This window comes from Carcharodon carcharias, chromosome 2, assembly GCF_017639515.1.
Source record: "Carcharodon carcharias isolate sCarCar2 chromosome 2, sCarCar2.pri, whole genome shotgun sequence".
NCBI lineage: Eukaryota > Metazoa > Chordata > Chondrichthyes > Lamniformes > Lamnidae > Carcharodon > Carcharodon carcharias.
This window is the reverse complement of record NC_054468.1, coordinates 151,380,786-151,401,921: the sequence shown is the minus strand read 5'-3', so window position 1 is coordinate 151,401,921 and position 21,136 is coordinate 151,380,786. Positions and strand designations below refer to the sequence as shown.

General features: G+C 40.7%; 1 protein-coding gene across 6 annotated transcripts; it reads right to left on the bottom strand.

Moving 5' to 3' along the window:
* Nucleotides 1-2,008: 2,008 nt before the first annotated feature.
* On the bottom strand, nt 2,009-20,242 carry gtf2h5 (general transcription factor IIH, polypeptide 5). 6 transcript variants are annotated; one of them, XM_041182824.1, is made up of 6 exons: nt 20,100-20,242; nt 19,925-20,008; nt 18,825-18,903; nt 14,983-15,099; nt 12,198-12,316; nt 2,009-2,211 (listed from the first exon to the last, which is right to left on the bottom strand). In XM_041182824.1, exons 5-6 carry the CDS (start codon nt 12,233-12,235, stop codon nt 2,031-2,033), a joined length of 219 nt encoding a protein of 72 aa, XP_041038758.1. In that variant the 5' UTR covers nt 12,236-12,316; nt 14,983-15,099; nt 18,825-18,903; nt 19,925-20,008; nt 20,100-20,242; the 3' UTR covers nt 2,009-2,030. The 6 variants fall into 6 exon arrangements, with proteins under 6 accessions (XP_041038758.1, XP_041038754.1, XP_041038756.1 ...); XM_041182820.1 differs by lacking the exon at nt 12,198-12,316; XM_041182822.1 differs by lacking the exon at nt 18,825-18,903.
* Nucleotides 20,243-21,136: the final 894 nt, after the last annotated feature.

Below are 21,136 nucleotides of genomic sequence, written 5' to 3'. Positions count from 1 at the left end.
AAATGCACATCAGCAAACCAAATATGAACATATAAAATGGGAGCAGAAGTAGGCCATTCGGCCCCTTGATGCTGCTCCACCATTCAATTCAATGACCCCACTTCCGCCACCTTCTGAGGCAGAGTGTTCCAAAGTTGCACAACCCTTAAAGAAAAAAATTCTCCTCATCTCCATCTTATAAGGGCAACAACTATTTTTAAAACTGCCCTCCAGTTCTGGACTCACCCACAAGAGGAAACATCCTTTCCACATCCACCTTGTTAATACCATTCAGGATCTGAAATACTTCAATCAAGTCTCCCCTCACTTTTCTAAACTCCAGTGGCACAAGCCCAGCCTATCCAACCTATCCTCATAAGACAACCCACTCATTGCAGGTGTCAATCTAGTAAACCTCCTCTGAACCACCTCCAACGCATTTACACCCTTCCTTAAATAAGGAGACCAAAACTACATACAGTATTCGAGATGTGGACCCTCCAATGTCCTGTATAATGGAAGCATAACATCCTTATTTTTATATTCAATTTTTCTCATAATAAAGGATAGCATTCTATTAGTCTTCTTGTTTAAGTGCTGTACCTGCATAGTAATGTTTTGCACTAGAACACCTGTACCTCGGAATCCTGCAGTAATACGCTTTTTTAATTCTTCCTGTCAAAGTGAACAACTTCACCTTTTCCCACATTATACTCCATCTGCTAGGTTTTTGCCTACTCACTCAACCTATCTATATCTATCTTCAACCTCACGTCCTCTTCACAGCATACTTTCCTACCTATCTTTTGTTGTCAGCAAATTTAGCTACCATGTCTTCACTGCCTTCATCTAAGTCATTGATGTAAATTGTAAAAAGTTGAGGCCCCAGCACAGATCCCCGAGGGATTCCCCTCGTCACGTCCTGCCAATCAGAAAAAGGACCATTTAATCATATTCTGTTTTCTGGCAGACGGCCAATCTTCTATCCAGGCTAATATGTTATCCCTTACACCATGAGCTTTTATTTTCCGCAATAACCTTTTGCTATAGCACCCTATCAAATGCCTTCTGGAAATCCAAGTACAGTATTTCTAGACTCCCCTTTATCCACAACACATCTTACTCCTCCAAAGAACTCCAATAAATTGGTTAAATATGATTTTCCTTTCACAAAACCATGCTGACTCTTCCCAATTACCTTGTGTTTTTCTAAGTGCCCAGCTATAACCTCCTTAATGATCAATTTTAATACCTTCCCCACGACAGATGTCAAGCTAGCTGGCCTATTTTGTTCTCTATCCTGTTTTCTACCTCCCTCCCTTCTTGAATAGAGGGGTTATATTTGCTACTTTCCAGTCTGATAGAACCTTTCTAGAATACAGCGAATTTTAGAAATTTAACACCAATGCATCTGCTATCGCATTAGCCACCTCTTTTGAGGCCCTAGGATGAAGTCCATCTGGACCCAGACACTTGTCAGCCCGCAGCTCCATCAATTTGCTCAGTACTGGTTCCCTAGTGATTGTAATTTCACCAAATTCCTCTCTTGCTTCCACCTCCTGTTTTATAGTTATTATTGGAATGTTTTTGTATCCCCCATCGTGAAGACACAAGCAAAATTTGTTCAATTCAACCATTTCCTTATTATCTACTGTTCTTACTCTCTAGAGGACTAAAGCTCACGTTACTCCTTTTCCTTTTTAAGTACCTGTAGAAACTCTTACTATCCGTTTTTACATTTCTAGCTAGCTTCCTCTCATACTCAAATTTCATTCTCCTGATTAACCTTTTAGTCATTCTCTGCCATTCCAGTCTACTTTTTTGCTAATATCTTCTGGTAAAAGTCATCCAGTCAGTAAAAATCCATTGTGTTATGGAAATGCTTTTGTGTACCAAAACATTTTTAAAATCAGAAAATAAAATTCTTAACCATCAGTTGCTCTGTTAATTTCTTGTTCATTTCTTTCTAGGCTCCTTGTACCAGCTGGTCATTAATCTATCTCTGAAATGACAAGAAGGGAGTCTGCCATTTAAACCACTCCTGACATTTATTACTTCTGCATTATTGGAAATGAGTTTTGATCCATTAAGTCTCCAACTTTTTCTTGTAAGATATGGACCACCTCAGCCAGGACAAATAGATGAGTTTCATCCAGGTCTTGAATTATGAATTTTTTCCCCAAAGCATTTGTCTCATCTAAGTACAGCAAGAATTGTTTCATGGCTGGGTCACTATGAAGACAAAAATTGAAAGAAAGTGCAACAATATTAAAATCAGTCAATTCAGTTTGCAATCACCCACCTTTGATGCAGAAAAGATGTTGCAACCCTGGAACAAATATCATGGTATTTTTCTGGAAATTAATTATGCAAATTTACAACACATACAATGTGAATCTTTCCAAACAGCTTTCCTGAAGGTCATCAGTGAGTACCATCGCTTCACCACCGCAAAATCTGGGCCACAGTGTTTTTCCTTTCATCCCCTCCATGAATACAGACATATAAGGGCACAATATTCAAGTCTTAAATGCCCTTGCATACATATAAAATGTCTAAGTTAAAACAGTTTGACACTAGTAGAAAGCAAAAGTGCTAGGCTAATTAAAGCGAATCCAAGGTCAGCCTAGTAATCACTGAAATACAGAATGCAGATGACAATTTCTTAAGCTTCAATTTATACAAGATACTGAAAGGCTGGCAGCAGCAGAGGCATGTGTGCTCTGTAACCTGATCGTGTTACCATTTCTTGCTCAAAGACTGAGAGCTTAGAATTTCAGGTCTGGTTTACTCAAAGATTTCGTTGCATTTAAGCAACAAGTGGCACTATTTAGTTTTGTATTGGCTGAATGTGTGAAAAGATTTTTAAATTGAGAAAAGCACGACAAAGAGGCTAATAATGAAGACTGTAAAGAGTAAAATAGAAGGCAAATTAATTCATAGTAGTAATTAGGTAAGAAGCTTGAGTTTCAAATATGTGTATAAGAGTGAAGCAAAACTGTAAAGTTAAGAAATTCTCAGTTTTGAAATTCTGAGAAAGAACGAGCTCAGAAGGGGTCTGAGATATATCTCAATTTCAATACAATCAGCGAACATAGGAGAAAACAACAGCCTGGGTATTTGCAGCTCAAGAGGAACCAAGCAAGTATTGGCCATTAATAGCTTTGGTTAAACAAAGATGCAACAAAAAAAATGAGGCCCAAAAGATGGAATGAGAAAGGAATTTTCTACACAAACATCACGTTTCTTGTGTCCTGTCCTGGAATGAGTCACAAATAAGAGAGCAACAATCAATTCTTCAATAGACATGGGTATGTTAGAAAGTTCATGCAAAATACATTTGGAATGAAGGGAAACTAAGTTTCTTAGAACCATAGAGTCATTTACAGCATAGCAGACCATTCAGCCCATCACTCCAAGTCAGCTCTCGGTAGAGCAATCCAGTTGGTTCCATTCCCCTGACCTATCCCCTTACCCGTGCAAGTTTATTTCCTTCAAGTGCCCGTCCAATTTCCTTTTGATATCACTGCTAAAACTATCTCCAAGAGCAATGGTGGAAATGTGGAGTTCAGAGGTTAGGGCAGATATTGAGGACAATAATCTCCCTGTCAACACCTTTTACATATCATTGTGTGACTGGGCAGCACTTGCTGAACAATTCCGAGTGTGATATAGCTACACTAACCAATATAAGATAATAATGTGGCTCATTTATGCTTGCTAGAAGTGACATATTTATACACCGGGATCTGTTCTCTGCAAACAGAAGGAATATGTTCAAGTCCTGCACCTTTTTTGAATTACCAGGGCATGACCTCAGCCAGAGTAGACTTCCCAACCAATCAGCACCCTTTTCTCTTGTACTATAAATTGTTGTGATAATTTGAAATTTGACATTCTTGTATTTGTCCTGATGGGTACAAGACAAAAAGCTTTGGCAACATTTCTCTCTTTTCAGCAATATAAAAGTTCTGTAGTACCAAGTGAATGCAGTAGATGTAATTTATCTGGATTTTCAAAAAGTGTTCAACATGGTGCTCTGTAATAGACTAACGAATAGGGTCAGAGAATGTGAAGTCAGAGGACAAGTAGCAGAACACATTGCTACCTGGCTTCAAGACAGAAAGCAGAGGGTGTGAGTAAAAGGTGACAGATAGTTGGAACTCATTTTCCACAAGCATCGGTGCTGGAACCATTGCTGTCCACAAGTTACATTAACAGTTTTGACTTTGGAATCAGGTTCACAATTTCTAAATTTGTACTGCTGAAAAAAGAGACACGTCGAAGCTTGCGTTCATCAGGACACTTCGCAATACCACCAAGACAGGGGGAAAACGACAATTTATACTGTATGAAAAGAGAGTGCTGATTGGTTGGCAAGTAGACACTGATTGGTAGAGGCATTGCCATGGAGAATGCACCAATGATGGCGACTGACAGTCAAATGCCAAAAATTGTTTGAAATTTAAACCAGGCAGTTTGATGCTGATTGGTCAAGGCATTATCCTGAGGAATGAGTCAGCAAATGGCTGTCACTTATTTTGTTTAGCTGAAACAGGTGCAATGTGTGTACATGTTCTTATGTCTACAAAGAACAGGCTCCTTATATTGGTAATCTTGCAAATTGTCCTGATGAGTGCAATATGAAAAGCTTCAACATGTCTCTTTTTTCAGCAATGCTCAAGTTCTACACTAGCAAATGACTATTCGAAATTTGTGTATGACACCAAATTGGGGTGAGATAGTCAATACAAAGGAGTTCTTCAACAAATTAAGGAGAATATCACAGCTGTACGACAGGAGGACACCTTGGAGGTATATGGGTAGAGCTCCGGAATACGAAGAGTGCAGTCACAATGTTGGGGGTTTACTATAGGCCTCCCAATTGCCGGCAGGAGATTGAGGAACATTTACATAGGCAGCTTTTGAAAAGATGTAAAAGCAATAGGGTGTTGTGGTGGGTGATTTTAATTTTCCCTATATTGACTGGGAATCACTTGGTGCTAGGGGTTTGGATGGTGCAGAATTTGTAAGGTGCATCCAGGAGGGCTTCCTGAGACAATATGTAGATAGTCCAACTAGGGAAGGGGCAATACTGGACCTGGTATTAGGGAATGAATCCGGCCAGGTGGTCGAAGTTTCCGTGGGGGAGCATTTCAGGAAAAGTGACCATAATTCAGTAAGTTTCAAGGTACCGGTGGATAAGAATAAAAGGAGTCCTCAGGAGGGGTTAATTGGGGGAAGGCTAGTTATAACAATATTAGGCAGGAACTGAGGAATCTAAACTGGAGGCGAATGTTTGAGGGCAAATCAATAACTGACATGTGGGGGGCTTTCAAACGTCAGTTGATAAGAATTCAGGACTGGCATGTTCCTGCTAGGATGAAGGATAAGTATGGCAAGTTTCAGGAACCTTGGATAACCAAGTATATTGTGAGATTAGTCAAAAAGTAAAGGGAAGCATTCGTAAGGGCTAGAAGGCTGGGTACAGATGAAGCCCGTGGAGAATAGAAATTAGGAAGAAACTTAAGCAAGGAGTCAGGAGGGCTAAAAGGGGTCATGAAAAGTCATTGGCAACCAGGATTAAGGAAAATTTCAAAGCCTTTTATACATATGTAAAAAGCAAGAGGGTAGCCAGGGAAAGGGTAGGCCCACTCAGGGACAGAGGTGGGAATCTGTGCGTGGAGCCAGAAGAAATGGGAGAGATACTAAATGAGTACTTCTCATCAGTATTCACCAAAGAGAAGGACTTAGCAGTCGATTTGTCTGGGGAAGAGTGTGTAGATAGCCTGGATCATGTTGAGATCGAAAAATAGGTGTTAGGCGTCTTGAAGAATATTAAGGTGGATAAGTCCCCTGGACCAAATGGGATCTACCCCAGAGTACTGAGGGAGGCAAGGGAGGAGATTGCTGGGGTCTTGACAAAAATCTTTGTATCCTCACTGGCTACGGGTGAGGTCCCAGAGGGCTGGAGAATGGCCAATGTCGTTCCATTGTTTAAGAAGGGTAGCAGGGATAATCCAGGAAATTACAGGCCGGTGAGCCTTACGTCAGTGGTAGGGAAATTATTGGAGAAGATTCTTCGTGATAGGATTTACTACCATTTGGAAGCAAATGGGTGTATTAGTGAGAGGCAGCATGGTTTTGTGAAGGGGAGGTCGTGTCTCACTAACTTGATCGAGTTTTTCGAGGAAGTGACAAAGATGATCGACGATGGAAGGGCAGTGGATGTTATCTACATGGATTTCAGTAAGACCTTTGACAAAGTCCCTCATGGCAGACTGGTACAGAAGATGAAGTCGCATGGGATCAGAAGTGAGCTGGCAAGACGGATACAGAATTAGCTTGGTCATAGAAGACAGAGGGTAGCAGTGGAAGGGTGCTTTTCTGAATGGAGAGCTGTGACTAGTGGTGTTCCGCAGGGATCAGTGCTGGGATCTTTGCTGTTTGTAGGATACGTAAATGATTTGGAGGAAAATGTAACTGGGCTAATTAGTAAGTTTGCAGACAACACTAAGGTTGGAGGAGTTGCAGATAGTGAAGAGGATTGTCAAAGTATACAACGGGATATAGATCGGCTGGAGACTTGGGCAGAGAAATGATAGATGGAGTTTAATCCGGACAAATGTGAGGTATTGCATTTTGGAAGGTCTAATACAGGTAGGATTATACAGTAAATGGCAGAACCCTTAAGTGCATCTACGGCCAGAGGGATCTGGGTGTACACGTCCACAGGTCACTGAAAGTGGCAACGCAGGTGGATAAGGTAGTCAGGAAGGCATATGGCATGCTTGCCTTCATCGGCACGGGTATTGAATATAAAAGCTGGGAAGTCATGCTGTAGCTGTACAGACCCTTGGTTAGGCCACACTTGGAATATTGCGTGCAATTCTGGTCACATTACCAGAAGGATATGGAGGCGTTGGAGAGGGTGCAGAGGAGGTTTACCAGGATGCTGGTCTGGAGGTTATTAGCTATGAGGAGAGGTTGGAGAAACTCGGATTATTTTCACTAGAGCAACAGAGGTTGTGGGGCGACTTGATAGAAGGTTACAAAATTATGAGTGGCATGGACAGAGTAGATAGTCAGAAGCTTTTTCCCAGGGTGGAAGAGTCAATTACTAGGGGACATAGATTTAAGGTGAGAGAAGAGAACTATAGAGGAGATGTGGGGGGGCAAGTTTTTTTACGCAGAATGTAGTGAGTGTCTGGAATTCGCTGCCAGAGGAGGTGGTGGAAGCAGGTATGATAGTGGTGTTTAAGAGGCAGCTTGACAAATACATGAATAGGATGGGAATAGAGGAATACGGATCCCAGAAGTGCAAAATGTTTTAGTTTGACGGGCAATATGATCAGCGCAGGCTTGGAGGGCCGAAGGGCCTGTTCCTGTGCTGTACTTTTCTTTGCTGTTTGTTCTATTACAAGAAGGACTTTAATAACCTTGCAGAATGTGCAGATAATTGGCAAATTAAGTTCAACAGAGATAAATGTAAGATAGTACATTTTGATAGCAAGAATAGGGAGGTCACTTATTACTTGGAAGATGCAGGTCTAGGTAGGGTCGAGGAACAAAGGGATCTCTGAGTACAAATACACCAATCACTAAAAGCTATGCCCCACCTTAGCAAGGGCATAAAAATAGCTTTATTTCTAGAGGGATAGAATTGAAACTGTATCTTCAACTGTATCAAACCTTAATTAGACCACACTCAAGAGTACTCTGTGTAATTCTGATCACCATATTATGAAATGAAAATATGTGTAGATGCACAGGCTGTGGGAAGGGTTTTGAAAAGGGATCAAAAGAAATGCCAAACAATTATAGGCCAGTTAGTCTTACATCAGTGGTGAGCAAATTAGTAGAATCATTCCTGAGAGATAGGATTAACTGTCATGTGGAAAGGCATGGACTAGTCAGGGATGGTCAGCACGGATTTGTTAAAGGAAGGCCGTGCCTCACAAATTTGATTGAATTCTTTGAGGAAGGAGGGTTGATGAATAGTGCAGTGGATATTGTGTACATGGATTTTAGCAAGGCATTTGACAAGGTCTCACATGGCAGATTGGTCAGGAAAGTAAAGGCCCATAGGATTCAGGGTAATGTGGCAAACTGGATAAAAGCTTGGCTTTGTAACAGGAAACAAAGGGTAATGGTCAATGGAAGCCCCTGCGAATGGAAAGTTGTCTCAAGTGGTCTTCCCCATGGCTGGGTGTTGGGACCCTTGCTGTTTGTGTTATATATTAACGATTTGAACGTGAACATGGGGGGCACGATTGGGAAATTTGCAGATGACACAAAGATTGGCCAGGTAGTGGATAGTGTAGAGGATAGCCATAATCTCCAAAACAATATAGATGGGTTGGTGGAGTGGGCGGTAAAGTGGCACATGGATTTTAACATAGAGAAATGTGAGGTCATACAGTTACAGGGATTACAAAATAAATGGGAATATACTAAGAGGGATAGATGAAGTGAGATACCTTGACGTACAAATACACAGGTCCATGAAGGCAGCAGTTCAAGTAGACAAGGTTGTAAAGAAGGCACGTGGAATGCTCTCCTTCACTGGCAGAGGTATAGAATATAAAAGTAAGGATATAATGTTGGAATTGTATTGGCACTGGTGAGGCCACAACTGAAGTATTGTGCAGTTCTGGTCACCACATTACAGAAAAGACATAATAGCTCTGGAGAGAGTGCAGAGGAGGTTTACAAGAATGTTGCCAGGGTTAGAAAAGTGTAGCTACGAGGAGAGATTGGATAGGTTAGGGTTATTTTCCTTGGAACAAAGAAGGTTGAAAGGTGACTTGATTGAGGTGTACAAAATTATGAGGGGAATAGATAGAGTGGACAGGATAAAATTGTTTCCCTTGATGGAGAGTTCTAGAACCATGGGACATAGATTCAAGATAAGTGGCAGAAGGTGTAGGGGGGACATGAAGAACTTTTTTACGCAGACGGTAGTGGGTGTCTGGAATTCACTGCCCAAATTGGTGGTAGAGGCAGAAACTTTAAACTCTTTTAAAAAGTACCTGGATCTGGACCTAAAGTGCTATAAGATGCAGGGCTATGGGCTGGGTGCAGGAAGGTGGGATTAGAAAGGGCACCTAGGTGTTCTCGGGCTGGCATGGACAAGATGGGCTGAATGGCCTTCTTCTGTGCTGTAACTTGTCTATGCTTCTACGGCATTGGAAAGGGTGCAGAGAAGTTTTACAGGATGATACTGGAAATGTTTGGGCATACATATCAGTAATGGATTGAAAGACTGGGTATATTTGCTCTCATAATGCCTGAGCAGTGACATAGAGGTCTTTAAATTTATGAAAGGTGTTGATCTGAACTCCACATTTCCACCATTGATCTTGGAGACGATTTTAGCAATGATACCAAAAGGAAATTGGACGGGCAGAATAATATCTAACAGTAGACATTTCATTTTGGGTTTTGCAAGTGCAAAAGGCTGAGTGCAGTCTGTCCTCTGCCTATTGCGAACAGCCAAAGAAACATGCTCTTTGATTCCATCAATCAATCGTTTGATGTAGAAATGGAACAATTGCAATCCTGATCAGATCATTGTTTACTGTGTGTCACGTAAACTTGCAAGCGCTGGCACATGGCCCATTTTTGGACTTAAAGTGCCCAGTCTACCTCGAATTACCCTGGAAAGGCAAAGTATCTAAAAAATTTGAACAGGTTCAGGAAGCTGCTCCACACTGCTACAATGCAGTGGCTACGCACGTGATATTTTCGACTAACAGGATGCTGCCGACCGTCTGCCTACCACACAGTTGAGCGATGTAGTGTTTGAATTTCAGTGCCGGAGCAATGGCAGGTACATAGGCTGAAACAGCCCAACGATTGGCTGATCAATTCAAACAGCATCTTCCTTCCGTTGTTTATAATAGGAAGGGTACAGGCTGTAAACTAGCCTGCACTTGCAAACCCAAAACATCTACTATTGGATGTGATTCCCCAATTGCGCAGCACTTGCTGAACAACCTTGAACGTGCTAACCGCTACACTAACCAATTTAAGATAATCAGTCAAGGTCGTAAAATGGCTCATTTACACTTGCTGAAAACAACAAGCATTCATACGCAGGGACCTGTTCTCTACAAAAAAAGGAATATGTTTATGTTTTGCACCTTTTTTGAAATACCAGGGAGTTTGGGCAGCCTATAGTTCCCCATTGCTTTCCCCACGGCAACGCTTTGACCAAACAAAGTCAACTTGCCAACCAAGAAGCACCCTTTTCTCCTATGCTTGTCCTGATGACTGAAAAGCTTTGCCAACATGTCTTTCTTTTCAGCAATACCTACTGTATTACCATTGTCTACTCTCTCTGTTACCTCAAAATTTAAAAAGGTTGGTCAAGCAAGATTTTCCCTTTTGAAATCCATGCTGAATATTCAATAAAAAATACTGAATAATATTTTTCCTTTCCAGGTGTTCTTTTATTTACTCCTTTAGTAGTGGTCCATTATTTTTCCTACCATCGACGTCAAGCTGATTGATCTATAATTCTGCTGGGCACATTCTGACCTCTTCTTAAATATAGGAATTACATTAGTTTGCTACCACTCCTTTGGCACTACAACTTTTCGGTAACTAATTATTAAATGTGTTGTAAAGGATTTGCTATCTCTTCCTTAGATTCTTTTAAAATGAATGGATTGCATCCATCCAGACCAGGGGCTTTATCATCTAAGTTTGATTAGTTTATTCAATCGCTCCACTTTTCTTATATTTTAAATACACTTATCTCATTTTTCAATGTCGTGACTAACTGTTCTATCTCTGGTAAATACTGAAGCAAAATAATTATCTTTCTGCCATCTCTCTCTTACCTGTGATGTTGTGTCTTAATGGTTCTATTCCAATTTAAAAAAAATTGATATGGCAGATCGTGCTTGACTAATCTAATTTAATTTTTTGATCAAGTAACAGAGAAAGGTGATAAGGGAATGCAATGGGTGTTGTCTATATGGATTTTAAGAGTGTTTAACAAAGTACCACGTAGAACACTGGTTTTATTATTTTATTCTTTCATGGGGTGTGAGCTACACTTGCAAAGCCAGCATTTATTGCCATCACTAAGTGCCCTTGAAGGTGGTGGTGGCTTGTATGTGGTGTAGGCATACCCACAGTGCTGTTAGAGAGTTCTAGACTTCTGAACCAGGAACAAAATTGTGGCTTATGGAATAACAGGGTCAGTGTCAGTTTGGATAAAAAAATTGGCTTAAGGACAGAATACAGTGAGTTTGTAATAAATGGTAATGTTTCACACCAACAGACACTAGACCATGTTCCCCAAGAGTCAGTGTTAGGATCATTACTTTTTTGGATGTATTTCTCCAAGGCATTAAGATACAAAGAAAAATATCAAAATTTGACAATACCAAACTTGGAGTTGATGCAAACAGTGAGGATGACACAAATCAACTGAAACAGGGCATAGGCTAGGAGAGTGGGCAGATAAGTGACAAATGGAGCTTAATACAAACTGTGAGGTGATGCATTTTAGCAGAAGGGGTAGGGAAAGACAATATAAACTTAACAACACAGTTCTAAATGTGCAGAGGCAGAGGGATTTGAGAGTGCATGTGCATAGATCTTTGAAGGTGGTAGGACATATTGAGAGAATGGTTAGCAAAGCACATGGAATCTTGGACCTCTTAGATGTATTGAGTACAAAAGCAGGGAAATTAGGCTGAACCTTTAAAAAGCTCTGATTCAGCCTCAACTGGAGTATTGTATCCATTTCAGGTCACCTCACTTTAGGAAGGATGTGAGGGTCTTTGAGAGGGTGCAGAGGAGATTTACCAAAATGGCTCAAGGAATGAGCAATTTTAGCTCCAACTCATTGCCCATGAGAGTGGCAGAAGAAGAGACTGATTTCAAATGGAAACTGAATGGGCACTTGAAGGAGAAACCAGCAGGGGTACGAGGATAGAGTGGAGAAACAGGACTGACTGGATTGTTCTGATTGGGAGGAGGCACAGTGGAGGGCAGCATGAGGTGAGGTGCACTAAACAGTGGCATATAAGGATGGGGAGGCTGGCAAGCTGGTGGGCACTAGGAGGAGGCTAAAATATAGTATAGTCTCTTATGTTGGAACTCCTATCTTGTGGTTACTCACCTGCATCATCTTGTGCAGTAATGAGTGTTATTTTTGTTTACTGTGCGGTTTCTTTAGGAAATCCAGAAAAAGTGCTTACCATTCAATAAGAACTCCTTTTAAGACATTAACCATCATTAATGAAGCTCTATGATGATTGTCAAGAGTCACTGTTGATCATCAAACTGCATATGAACTAGACCGCACAGAAAATTAAGCCTACAGAGTTAAAGAACATCAGAAACAAAATTTACAGACGTTATAAAACACATTTAATTCCCAATAGAAAACTTAAAACACAGCAGTTAATTTCTACCGAGAATATGCATTTACAAAACTATTTGAAAAAGATCACGGGTTCACTAGGCCCTCTCCATTCACATTCTGTACAACTACATACTTCATGTACCCATCCCTCATACACAAATCTCCCTAGAGAAGCCAAATGTGTAAATATACTTTTTGGGTAATACTGTCAACTTGACACCACAAATTATCTTCAGCACTACACAGTACAGACCTGCAACAACCAAACTCCAAAAAAGTGGTATAGTGCAAAATACTCTTGACATACTGTACAACTATAATTTAAGAGGCCATCTACACTGCTAGGTGCTTTTCATAGCAGTATGAAAATTTCACAGTTTACATTTTTTTGAAACTACTATAAGTGGCACAACATTATACATTTCTCACATGCAAACTTGTTTCAATAACTTTGTTCATTTTGCTCATTTTATTTGCAATGAGCAGACATTAATCAATGAGAAATATAGATGTGGCAGATGGGAAGGGAGATGGGGAGGAGGCACAGTGGAGGGCAGCATGAGGTGAGGTGCACTAAACAGTGGCATATAAGGATGGGGAGGCTGGCAAGCTGGTGGGCACTAGGAGGAGGCTGGCAGCATCATTGAGGGTCATGGGGAAGAACCCCTGGTAATCCTGGTCCTCAAGGAGTGTTGATAGAACCATCTACTTTGGTAAATCAGCTGCCACAAATCCCACAGTAAGTGAGCGGAAGGCCCAATCTATTAAATTTAAGTTGTGGCACTGATTATATGATAAGGCCATGACTTGGTATGTTTATTAAGTCCTCTATTGCCTTTTGCAGGAACCATGTCCATGGCCTGATTGCTGCACTAAAAACTGAACGGAGTTGTATTAAGTTCACCCATGACCCCCTCCTGTCTGTCTGGGGTGGGGGCTGGTAAAATTGAGGCCAAAGTATCTCAAAGGCAAACAATTCATATTTTTCTCTTATTGATACTAAGATGCTCATGCTAATTGGACTACCAGTATAATAATTCATTTAATGCATTAAATGAACATTATATTTGCAGGTTACTTCTTTAAAAATAAACATCTGTTTTGAAAACTAATCCTGAACATACAAAGCCAAAAATTGTCCAAGAAACCAAAGTCACACCAATGCTTGCTATATTATAGAATAAAATGGGATTTGCGTGGAAGTGTTTTATGGCAACAGAGTATAGTAGGATAGTGCTATACTATTGGATCAGTAAATCTAGAGAATGCAAGTTCAAAATTCTACCATGACAGTGTAAGAAGTTCAATTTGGTTTGAAAATAAAATCTAGAAATAAAAAGCAGGTATTAGTAAAAAGGGTCATGAAGCTATTGGCTTGTCATAAAGCATCCAATTGATGTCCTGCAGGGAAAGAATCCTACCGTCTTTACCCAAACTGACCTACATATGTCTCTAGAACAAAATCGATGTGAACAACTCTGAAGAAACCCAGCAAATCACTCTGTATCAAATCTTTACAGATTAATCAGAAAAATCAACATAGGGATGGGAAATAAATGCTGGCCTTGCTAGCAACACCCACACCCCAAGGATGAATAGGAAAGAAAACTTATTTTCTCAGCTACCTACTGGCACCAGAACAGAAACATAGATCTGGATGATTCTGATTCAGCAAAACAATTAATAAAAATGGCATTAAGTAACTTGTATTGAAGATTTTACGTTGAACTCTGCAGCAGTACTCAATCTGTAAAACATATCTTGTATTTTCATGAAAGATACTGTATATCAATACAAATTTGTCTTCCTTCTTCATGAGCCTTGCAGCAAGAAGTATGAGTTCCAATTTTCCCCCTACTTTGGCACTCAGAACAAATATGGTCTAACAGCTACCCAGTTCAATAAGGCCACTTATTAAGCGGACTGAAAAAGAGATGCTGCACTCCATTCCAGACTGCCAAGGTTCAGCATCCAGTGACAATCACTGAGTTGCAATTACTTGCAAACCACATTACTGTATTATTTAAAAGGCAAATCATGTTTGACTAGTCATATTCAGTGTCATAAAGCACAGAAGCAGGCCATTCACCCCACTGAGTCCATGCTAACTCTGTAGAGCAATCCAATCAGTCCCATTTCCATGCTCTATCCCCAGAACCCTGCAAGTTTATTTCCCCAAATGCCCATTTAATTTATTTTTGAAATCATTCATCAACTCTGCAACTTCGTAGGCAGAGTCCTGAGTCATTACCACACCCTGAGTAATAAGTTCTCATCCCTTTATATCTCTTGCCCAAAACTTTAAATGTGTCCCCTGGTTCTTGTATCATTAGCTAGTGGGAATAGCTTTTTTTTGTCTACTTGATCTAAAGCTGTCATAATCTAAAGCTATCATAATCATGTCACCTCTATCAAATATCCCCTCAATCTAATTCACTGCAAGGAGAACAATCCATAGCTTCTACGATCCAACCTTGTACCTAAGCACGCCCCCCAATCCTTGGAAGTAGATGGACGAAGGTGGCTGTAAGAAATGAAATCAAGGAAGTGTGGAATTTGAGACCAGGGAGGCTACATCAAGGAAAAATTGGCTCACCTGGGGCATGTTTGAATCTCACCTTGTCAAAGATGTAGTCCAACGAGGCCAGCCAACACTGATGTGGCAGTTATTCCCAGTGGTCATATGAGTGTTCAGCTCTTGGACGTGTGTATGAATAAACTCTCAAGGACAGTTTCTGAAAGATATGGAACAACTGAATACTGGAAGGCAAAAAAGCATTGACCAAAGGTGATAATGTGCAAGAACCCTCGCTAGCAACATTGTGACAATGGGTAATAGGCGTATGGAATAAACTTGAAGCCCAATACTGTCAAAAATCATTTCTAAAATATGGAATATCAAATGCACTTGACAGTATCAAGGATAACATGTTGAATGATGATGTCAAAGTTACTGGTACTATCAACGATGATAATGAAGACATTGAAGGTCCATATGGCGATGTTATACAATCAGGCTATCGAGACGAGTTGTTCAATGATTCAAATAACAATCAGTGGTTTCCAAGGATTTTAATGTGAAGTGTTGTAGTTAATTTGTTATGATATATATTCATATTGTGTTGGATGAAATGTATATAGTTTGTAATGTTATGAGTTCTCTGACACTTATTTATTTTATATGAATCCTTTAGTCTTGTTGGTTTTTACTTTATTCCATTGTGATGGTCTTTTTTGGGCCTAAATCAAACACAAATGTCAATCCCTCAAAAATATTACCTGTGTAACAGTCGACCCCATGATTTTTGGCCTAAAAAATTGGTCTCAAAACTTTGACTTTTACGTGAGCGTATACAGTAGTCCCAAGTCAGGATGGTGGGTGGATTGGAGGGGAATTTGCTTGTGTTACAAATATGTCGGCTGGTGCCCTTGTCATTCTCGGTGGTAGAGTTTGCAGATTTGGAAGGTGCTGTTGAAGGAGATTGGTATGTTGCTGTAATGCATCTTGATTGTGCTACACACTGCTGCCACTGTGCATCAGTGGTGGATGGAGCGAATGTTTAAGTTGGTGGATGGGGTGTTGATCTGCTTTGTCTTGAAATATATCGAGCTTCTTGAATGTTGTTGGAACCGCACTCATCCAGACAAATATGTCTGCCACACCAAGTTTGTTGTCATAACATAAGAGTTCTTCATTAGGGCGGAAAGTGAAGTAGTCCGATCTGAAACGAGGGTCCTAAATCTTAAGAAAGGAAACTCCGAAGGTATGAGGCATGAGTTGGCCAAGATAGGTTGGGGAACTTCATTAAAAGGCATGATAGGTGGATTAAAAGGTGGATAGACAATGGCTAATATTTAAGGAACAAATATATGCATTGTAACAGTTAAACATTCCTTTCTGATGCAAAAACACAAGAGGAAAAGCGGCCCAACCATAACCAACAAAAGAAATTAAGGATAGTATTGGAGCCAAAGAGGAGTTATATAAATTGCTAGAAAAAGTACCAAGAATGAGAATTGGGAGCAGTTCAAAATTCAGCAAAGGAGGGCCAAGAGGTTGAATAAGAGGGGAAAAATAGAATATGAGTGTAAACTTGCAAGGAAGATAAAAGTGGACTGTAAAAGCTTCTACAAATATATAAGAAAAAAATTAATGAAAACAAATGTAGGTCCCTTACAGTCCGAAACAGGAGAATTTATAATAGAGAACAAGGAAATGGCACAGCAATTAAACAACTACTTTTGTTCTGTCTTCATGCAAAAATCACAAGTAACTTCCCAGAAATACTAGGTAATCAAGGGTCTAGTGAGAAGGAATAATTGAAGGAAATTAGTATTACTAAAATAATACTGCTGGAGAAATTATTGGGACTGAAAGCCAATTAATCCCCAGTGCTCGATAATCTACATCCCAGGGTTCTGCAGTGGGTGGCCATGGAAATAACGGATGCGTTAGTTGTCATGTTCCAAAATTCCGTAGATTCTGGAACAGTCCCAGCAGATTGGAGGATGACAAATGTAACCCCCACTATTTAAAAAAGGAGGAAGTAGTGAATTACAAACCAGTTAGCTCAACATTAGTTGTAGAGAAAATGCGAGAGTCTATTATAAACAATGTGATAACAGGACACTTAGAAAATATCAATGGGATTAGACAAAATCAACATGGATTTATGAAAAGGAAATCATGTTTGACAAACCTACTGGAGTTTTTGAGGATGTAACTAGCAGAATAGATAAGGGAAAACTGGTGGATGTGGTGTATTTGGATTTTCAGAAAGCTTTTGATAAAATCGTGTATAAAGTTAAAGCACATGAGATTGGGGGTAATATATCAGCAAGGACTGAGAATTAGTTAGCACACAGGAAACAGAGAATAGAAATAAATGGGTCTTTTTCAGAGTGGCAGGGGGGTCTAGTGGGATACTGCAGGGATAGTACTTGGGCCCCAGCTATTCACAATATATATCAATGATCTGGACGAGGAACCAAATATCATGTTTCCCACACAAAACCTGGAGGGAATGCCAGTGGTGAGGAGGGTATTAAGAGGCTTCAAGGTGATTTAGAGAAGTCGAGTGAGTGGGCAAATACATGGCAGATGCAGTATAACATGGATAAGTGTGAAGTTATCCACTTCGGTAGGAAAAACAGAATGGCACAGTATTATTTAAATAACGATAGATTGGAAAATGTTGATGTACAAAGGGACCTAGGTGTCCTTGGACACCAATCACTGAAAGCAAGCATGCAGGTGCAGCAAGCAGTTAACAAGGCAAATGGTATGCTGGCCTTCATTTCAAGAGGACTTTAGTACAGGAGCAAGAATATCTTACTGCAGCTGTGCAGGGCCTTGGTAAGACCACACCTGGAGCAGTGTGTGCAGTTTAGGTCTTCTTACCTAAGAAAGGATAGGCTTGCCATAAAGGGAGTGCAGCAAAGGTTCACCAGACTGATTCCTGGGATAGCAGGATTGTCGTATGAGGAGAATTTGGGCGGACTAGGCCTATATTTACTGGAGTTTAGAAGAATGAGAGGGGATCTCATTGAGAAGCATAAAGTTCTGACAGGGCTGGTCAGACTGGATGCAGGATGATCTCGCCTCTGGATTGGGTGGCTAGAACAAGGGGTCACAGTCTCAGGATATGGGATAGACCATTTAGGACTGAGACGAGGACAAACTTCTTCACTCAGAGGGTGGTGAACCAATGGAATTCTCTACCACAGACGGCCGTGGAGGCCAAATCACCGAATATATTTAAGAAGGAAATAGGTAGATTTCTGGGTTCTAAATGTATCAAGGGGTACGGGGAGAGTGTGGGAGTATGGCATTGAGATATAGGTTCAGCCATGATCATATTGAATGGCAGAGCAGGCTCAAAGGGCCAAATGACCTACTCCTGCTCCTATTTTCTATGTCATTGGCAAAATTTGAAATTTTGAATAGACTGAACAGGTTGGGGTTGTGATCTTTGCAATAAAGGAGTCTGAGGGGAGATTTACCTGTGGTAAAGTTGTGGGGGATCAGTTAGACTGGATAGGGAGGACCTTTTTCTGTTAGCAGAGAGATCAATAACCAGGGGTAGATTTTAAATAATTGGTGGAAGGATTAAAAGAGTGTTGAGAGTTTTTTGTCTGGAACCCACTGCCGAAAAGGGCACTTTTAGATTATGGCACCTCAGGTGCAATTCCACAGCTACAGCTGGAAGATGGAATTAGAGTGTACAGCTTTTACACCCAGCACGCACATGATGGACCAAATGGCCTGCTTCTGTGCCGTAAATCTTTCCAGGCTTCTATGCAAAACCACTCAGATCCGAATCACATGGAGGTTATTGTTGCCGGATTTCTCTTATTGAGAACATAGCTACATAACATAATCCGCTATATTTACACGCTGCCCCTCAGTGACATTGTCTAAAAACAAAATATTAGGTTCCAAATGTAAAAAATCACTTGCATTCATACAGTGTTCTTCAGAACTTCGATGTCCCAAAGCCCTTTACAGCCAATGAAGCACTTTTGAAGAAGTGTAGTCCCTGTTGTAATGTAGGAAATGCAGCAGTCAATTTGTATACAGCAAGCCCCCATAAACAGAATATGAAAATGTATATATAACCTGTTCGAGTAATGTTGTGCACTAACTTTACCCAACTCTACTTCACCACCATCTCACACAACTTCTCCACTATCTGTTATCGGGCTGCTTGTCAAATATCCAGTCCTGATTGAGCAGAAATTTCCTCCATTAAACATTGGGAAGATTAAGCTATTGTGCCCTGCCACAACGGTGTTCTGACCTACTTCCTTTCTCAGTCTGAGAGACTGTTTACAACTTTAGGTCTTTAGCTGAGGTTCAGACCAAGTATCCTCTCAATCACATCTTTTTCTGTAATATTACCCATCTTTGCCCCAATGCTGCTGAAACACCCATCTCTGCCTGATCTCCTGGTCAGCCTGGACTTTTTACTATGTTAAAAGTGCTATTTAAATGAAAATTGATGCAGTCCTTTCATAATTTCTTGTATCAGCACTTTTGCTTGTGGCCTATTCGACAGTTTTAGCATCCTTTTACAAAAGGCCTAACTCTAATTTTATTTTGTTAAAACTGTCTGTATTTGGATGAATTTAAATAATTCTTCATATAGAACTATGTGAATCAGTAATATAAGGGATGAAATCAGACAACAGCACTTCGTCCAGTCTGTCTGCTCCACAGAATTAGACATGCCACTTTACATAAAGTAGAAACTATATATATATATATATATATATATATAAAATCTCGGCAGACACTCCAGTACAGTGCTTAAAGTAATGTTGATTGCCAGTTGCCTATTCTGGTGAACATTTTCTTCATCTCCTGGTGAACATTCCTCCTTCAACCAGGATCAGTAAAACCAATTAATCAGTCATTCACCCATCTGCTGTTTTGTGGGGCCTTGCGCAAACTGGCTTCAACTTTTGCACACAAACAGTTAACGATACTTCAAAACAGATTCACGGCAAAGCACATTGGATCGCCCTGATAAAATGTTGTACAGGTTCCAAATCACAAACCAGCAGCAGCTTCCACACGAGTCCCTTCCTTCTTCAGAGCCTCTGGATGCTGTCAGACCTGAGTGTTCCCAGCATTTTCTGTTTCTATTGAAGTAAAGATTAGTTTATTGCAGAGCATCACCGAAAAACACTCACAAAACTTTCATCATTTACAAAAAAAGGGCCTCAATCAAACCTGTTCAAAACAAAACGGCCATTCTTACGTCCCGACGGTCATCAACCTGGAATATAACACACAATGCAAACAAATCGGAACCTGGATTGGTCAAACCGACTGTGAGGCAGGTTGGCCCTGGATTGGGCAGACCGACCGGACCGTCAGAGGCAGGTTGGCCCTGGATTGGGCAGACCGACCGGACCGTCAGAGGCAGGTTGGCCCTGGATTGGGCAGACCGACCGGACCGTCAGAGGCAGGTTGGCCCTGGATTGGGCAGACCGACCGGACCGTCAGAGGCAGGTTGGCCCTGGATTGGGCAGATTGATCGGATTGCCAGTGTTACGGCCCAATCAATCTCCACCAAATCACTAACAATAAAATTCGGGATTAAAAACAGAAAATACTGGAAAACTTCAGCAGGTTTGACAGTATCTGTGGAGAGAGAGAATTAACTTTTTTTTTAAATTTCAGACTTCCAGCATATACAGTTTATTTATGTACCCTTCCTGTACCGCCCCCTGGAGTCAAGATGACTTTTACTAACAACTAATGTTCTGTTGAAGGGTCATGAGGACTCGAAACGTCAACTCTCTTCTCCGCCGATGCTGCCAGACCTGCTGAGTTTTTCTAGGTAATTCTGTTTTTGTGTCGCTAACTCTGGCTGGACATATACCCGGGGATGTTGGCGGGAGTGACGTCTGGAAATCTGGCAAAGTGGCGCAAGCGGATTCTCAAGGAGGAAGACAAACCAATTTTAATTAGGCGAACGGGATGAATTTGCAGTGACAGTGAATAACGATTAAAGTTTTGAGTAAAAAAGTTTTAACTCACTCTTAAGTAGGTCGGTGCCAGATCGGACACCATAGTTTCAAACGGGAATATTACAAGCTGAAAACTGAGGAGAAAATAAATGTTTTTTTCTTTTTGTATCTCTGTTTTTAATGGAAAGATCTGAGGGGAAGTGATCCAAATCCCTGTTTAAGCAAATCACAGTCGGTCTAATGCTCGGTCTTTGAAGTCAAACCCTATTCCACCCCATCGTGTCAAAACCGTAG

What these genes read in the sequence shown, in the direction of transcription:
- gtf2h5 (XM_041182820.1), bottom strand. Translation starts at nt 15,047, where the DNA reads ATGACCACTGGGAATAACTGCCACATCAGTGTTGGCTGGCCTCGTTGG. An exon ending in TGGACTACATCTTTGACAAG is followed by an intron (nt 2,212 to 14,982) that starts GTGAGATTCAAA and finishes TTGTCTTCATAG; the next exon opens with TGACCCAGCCATGAAACAAT.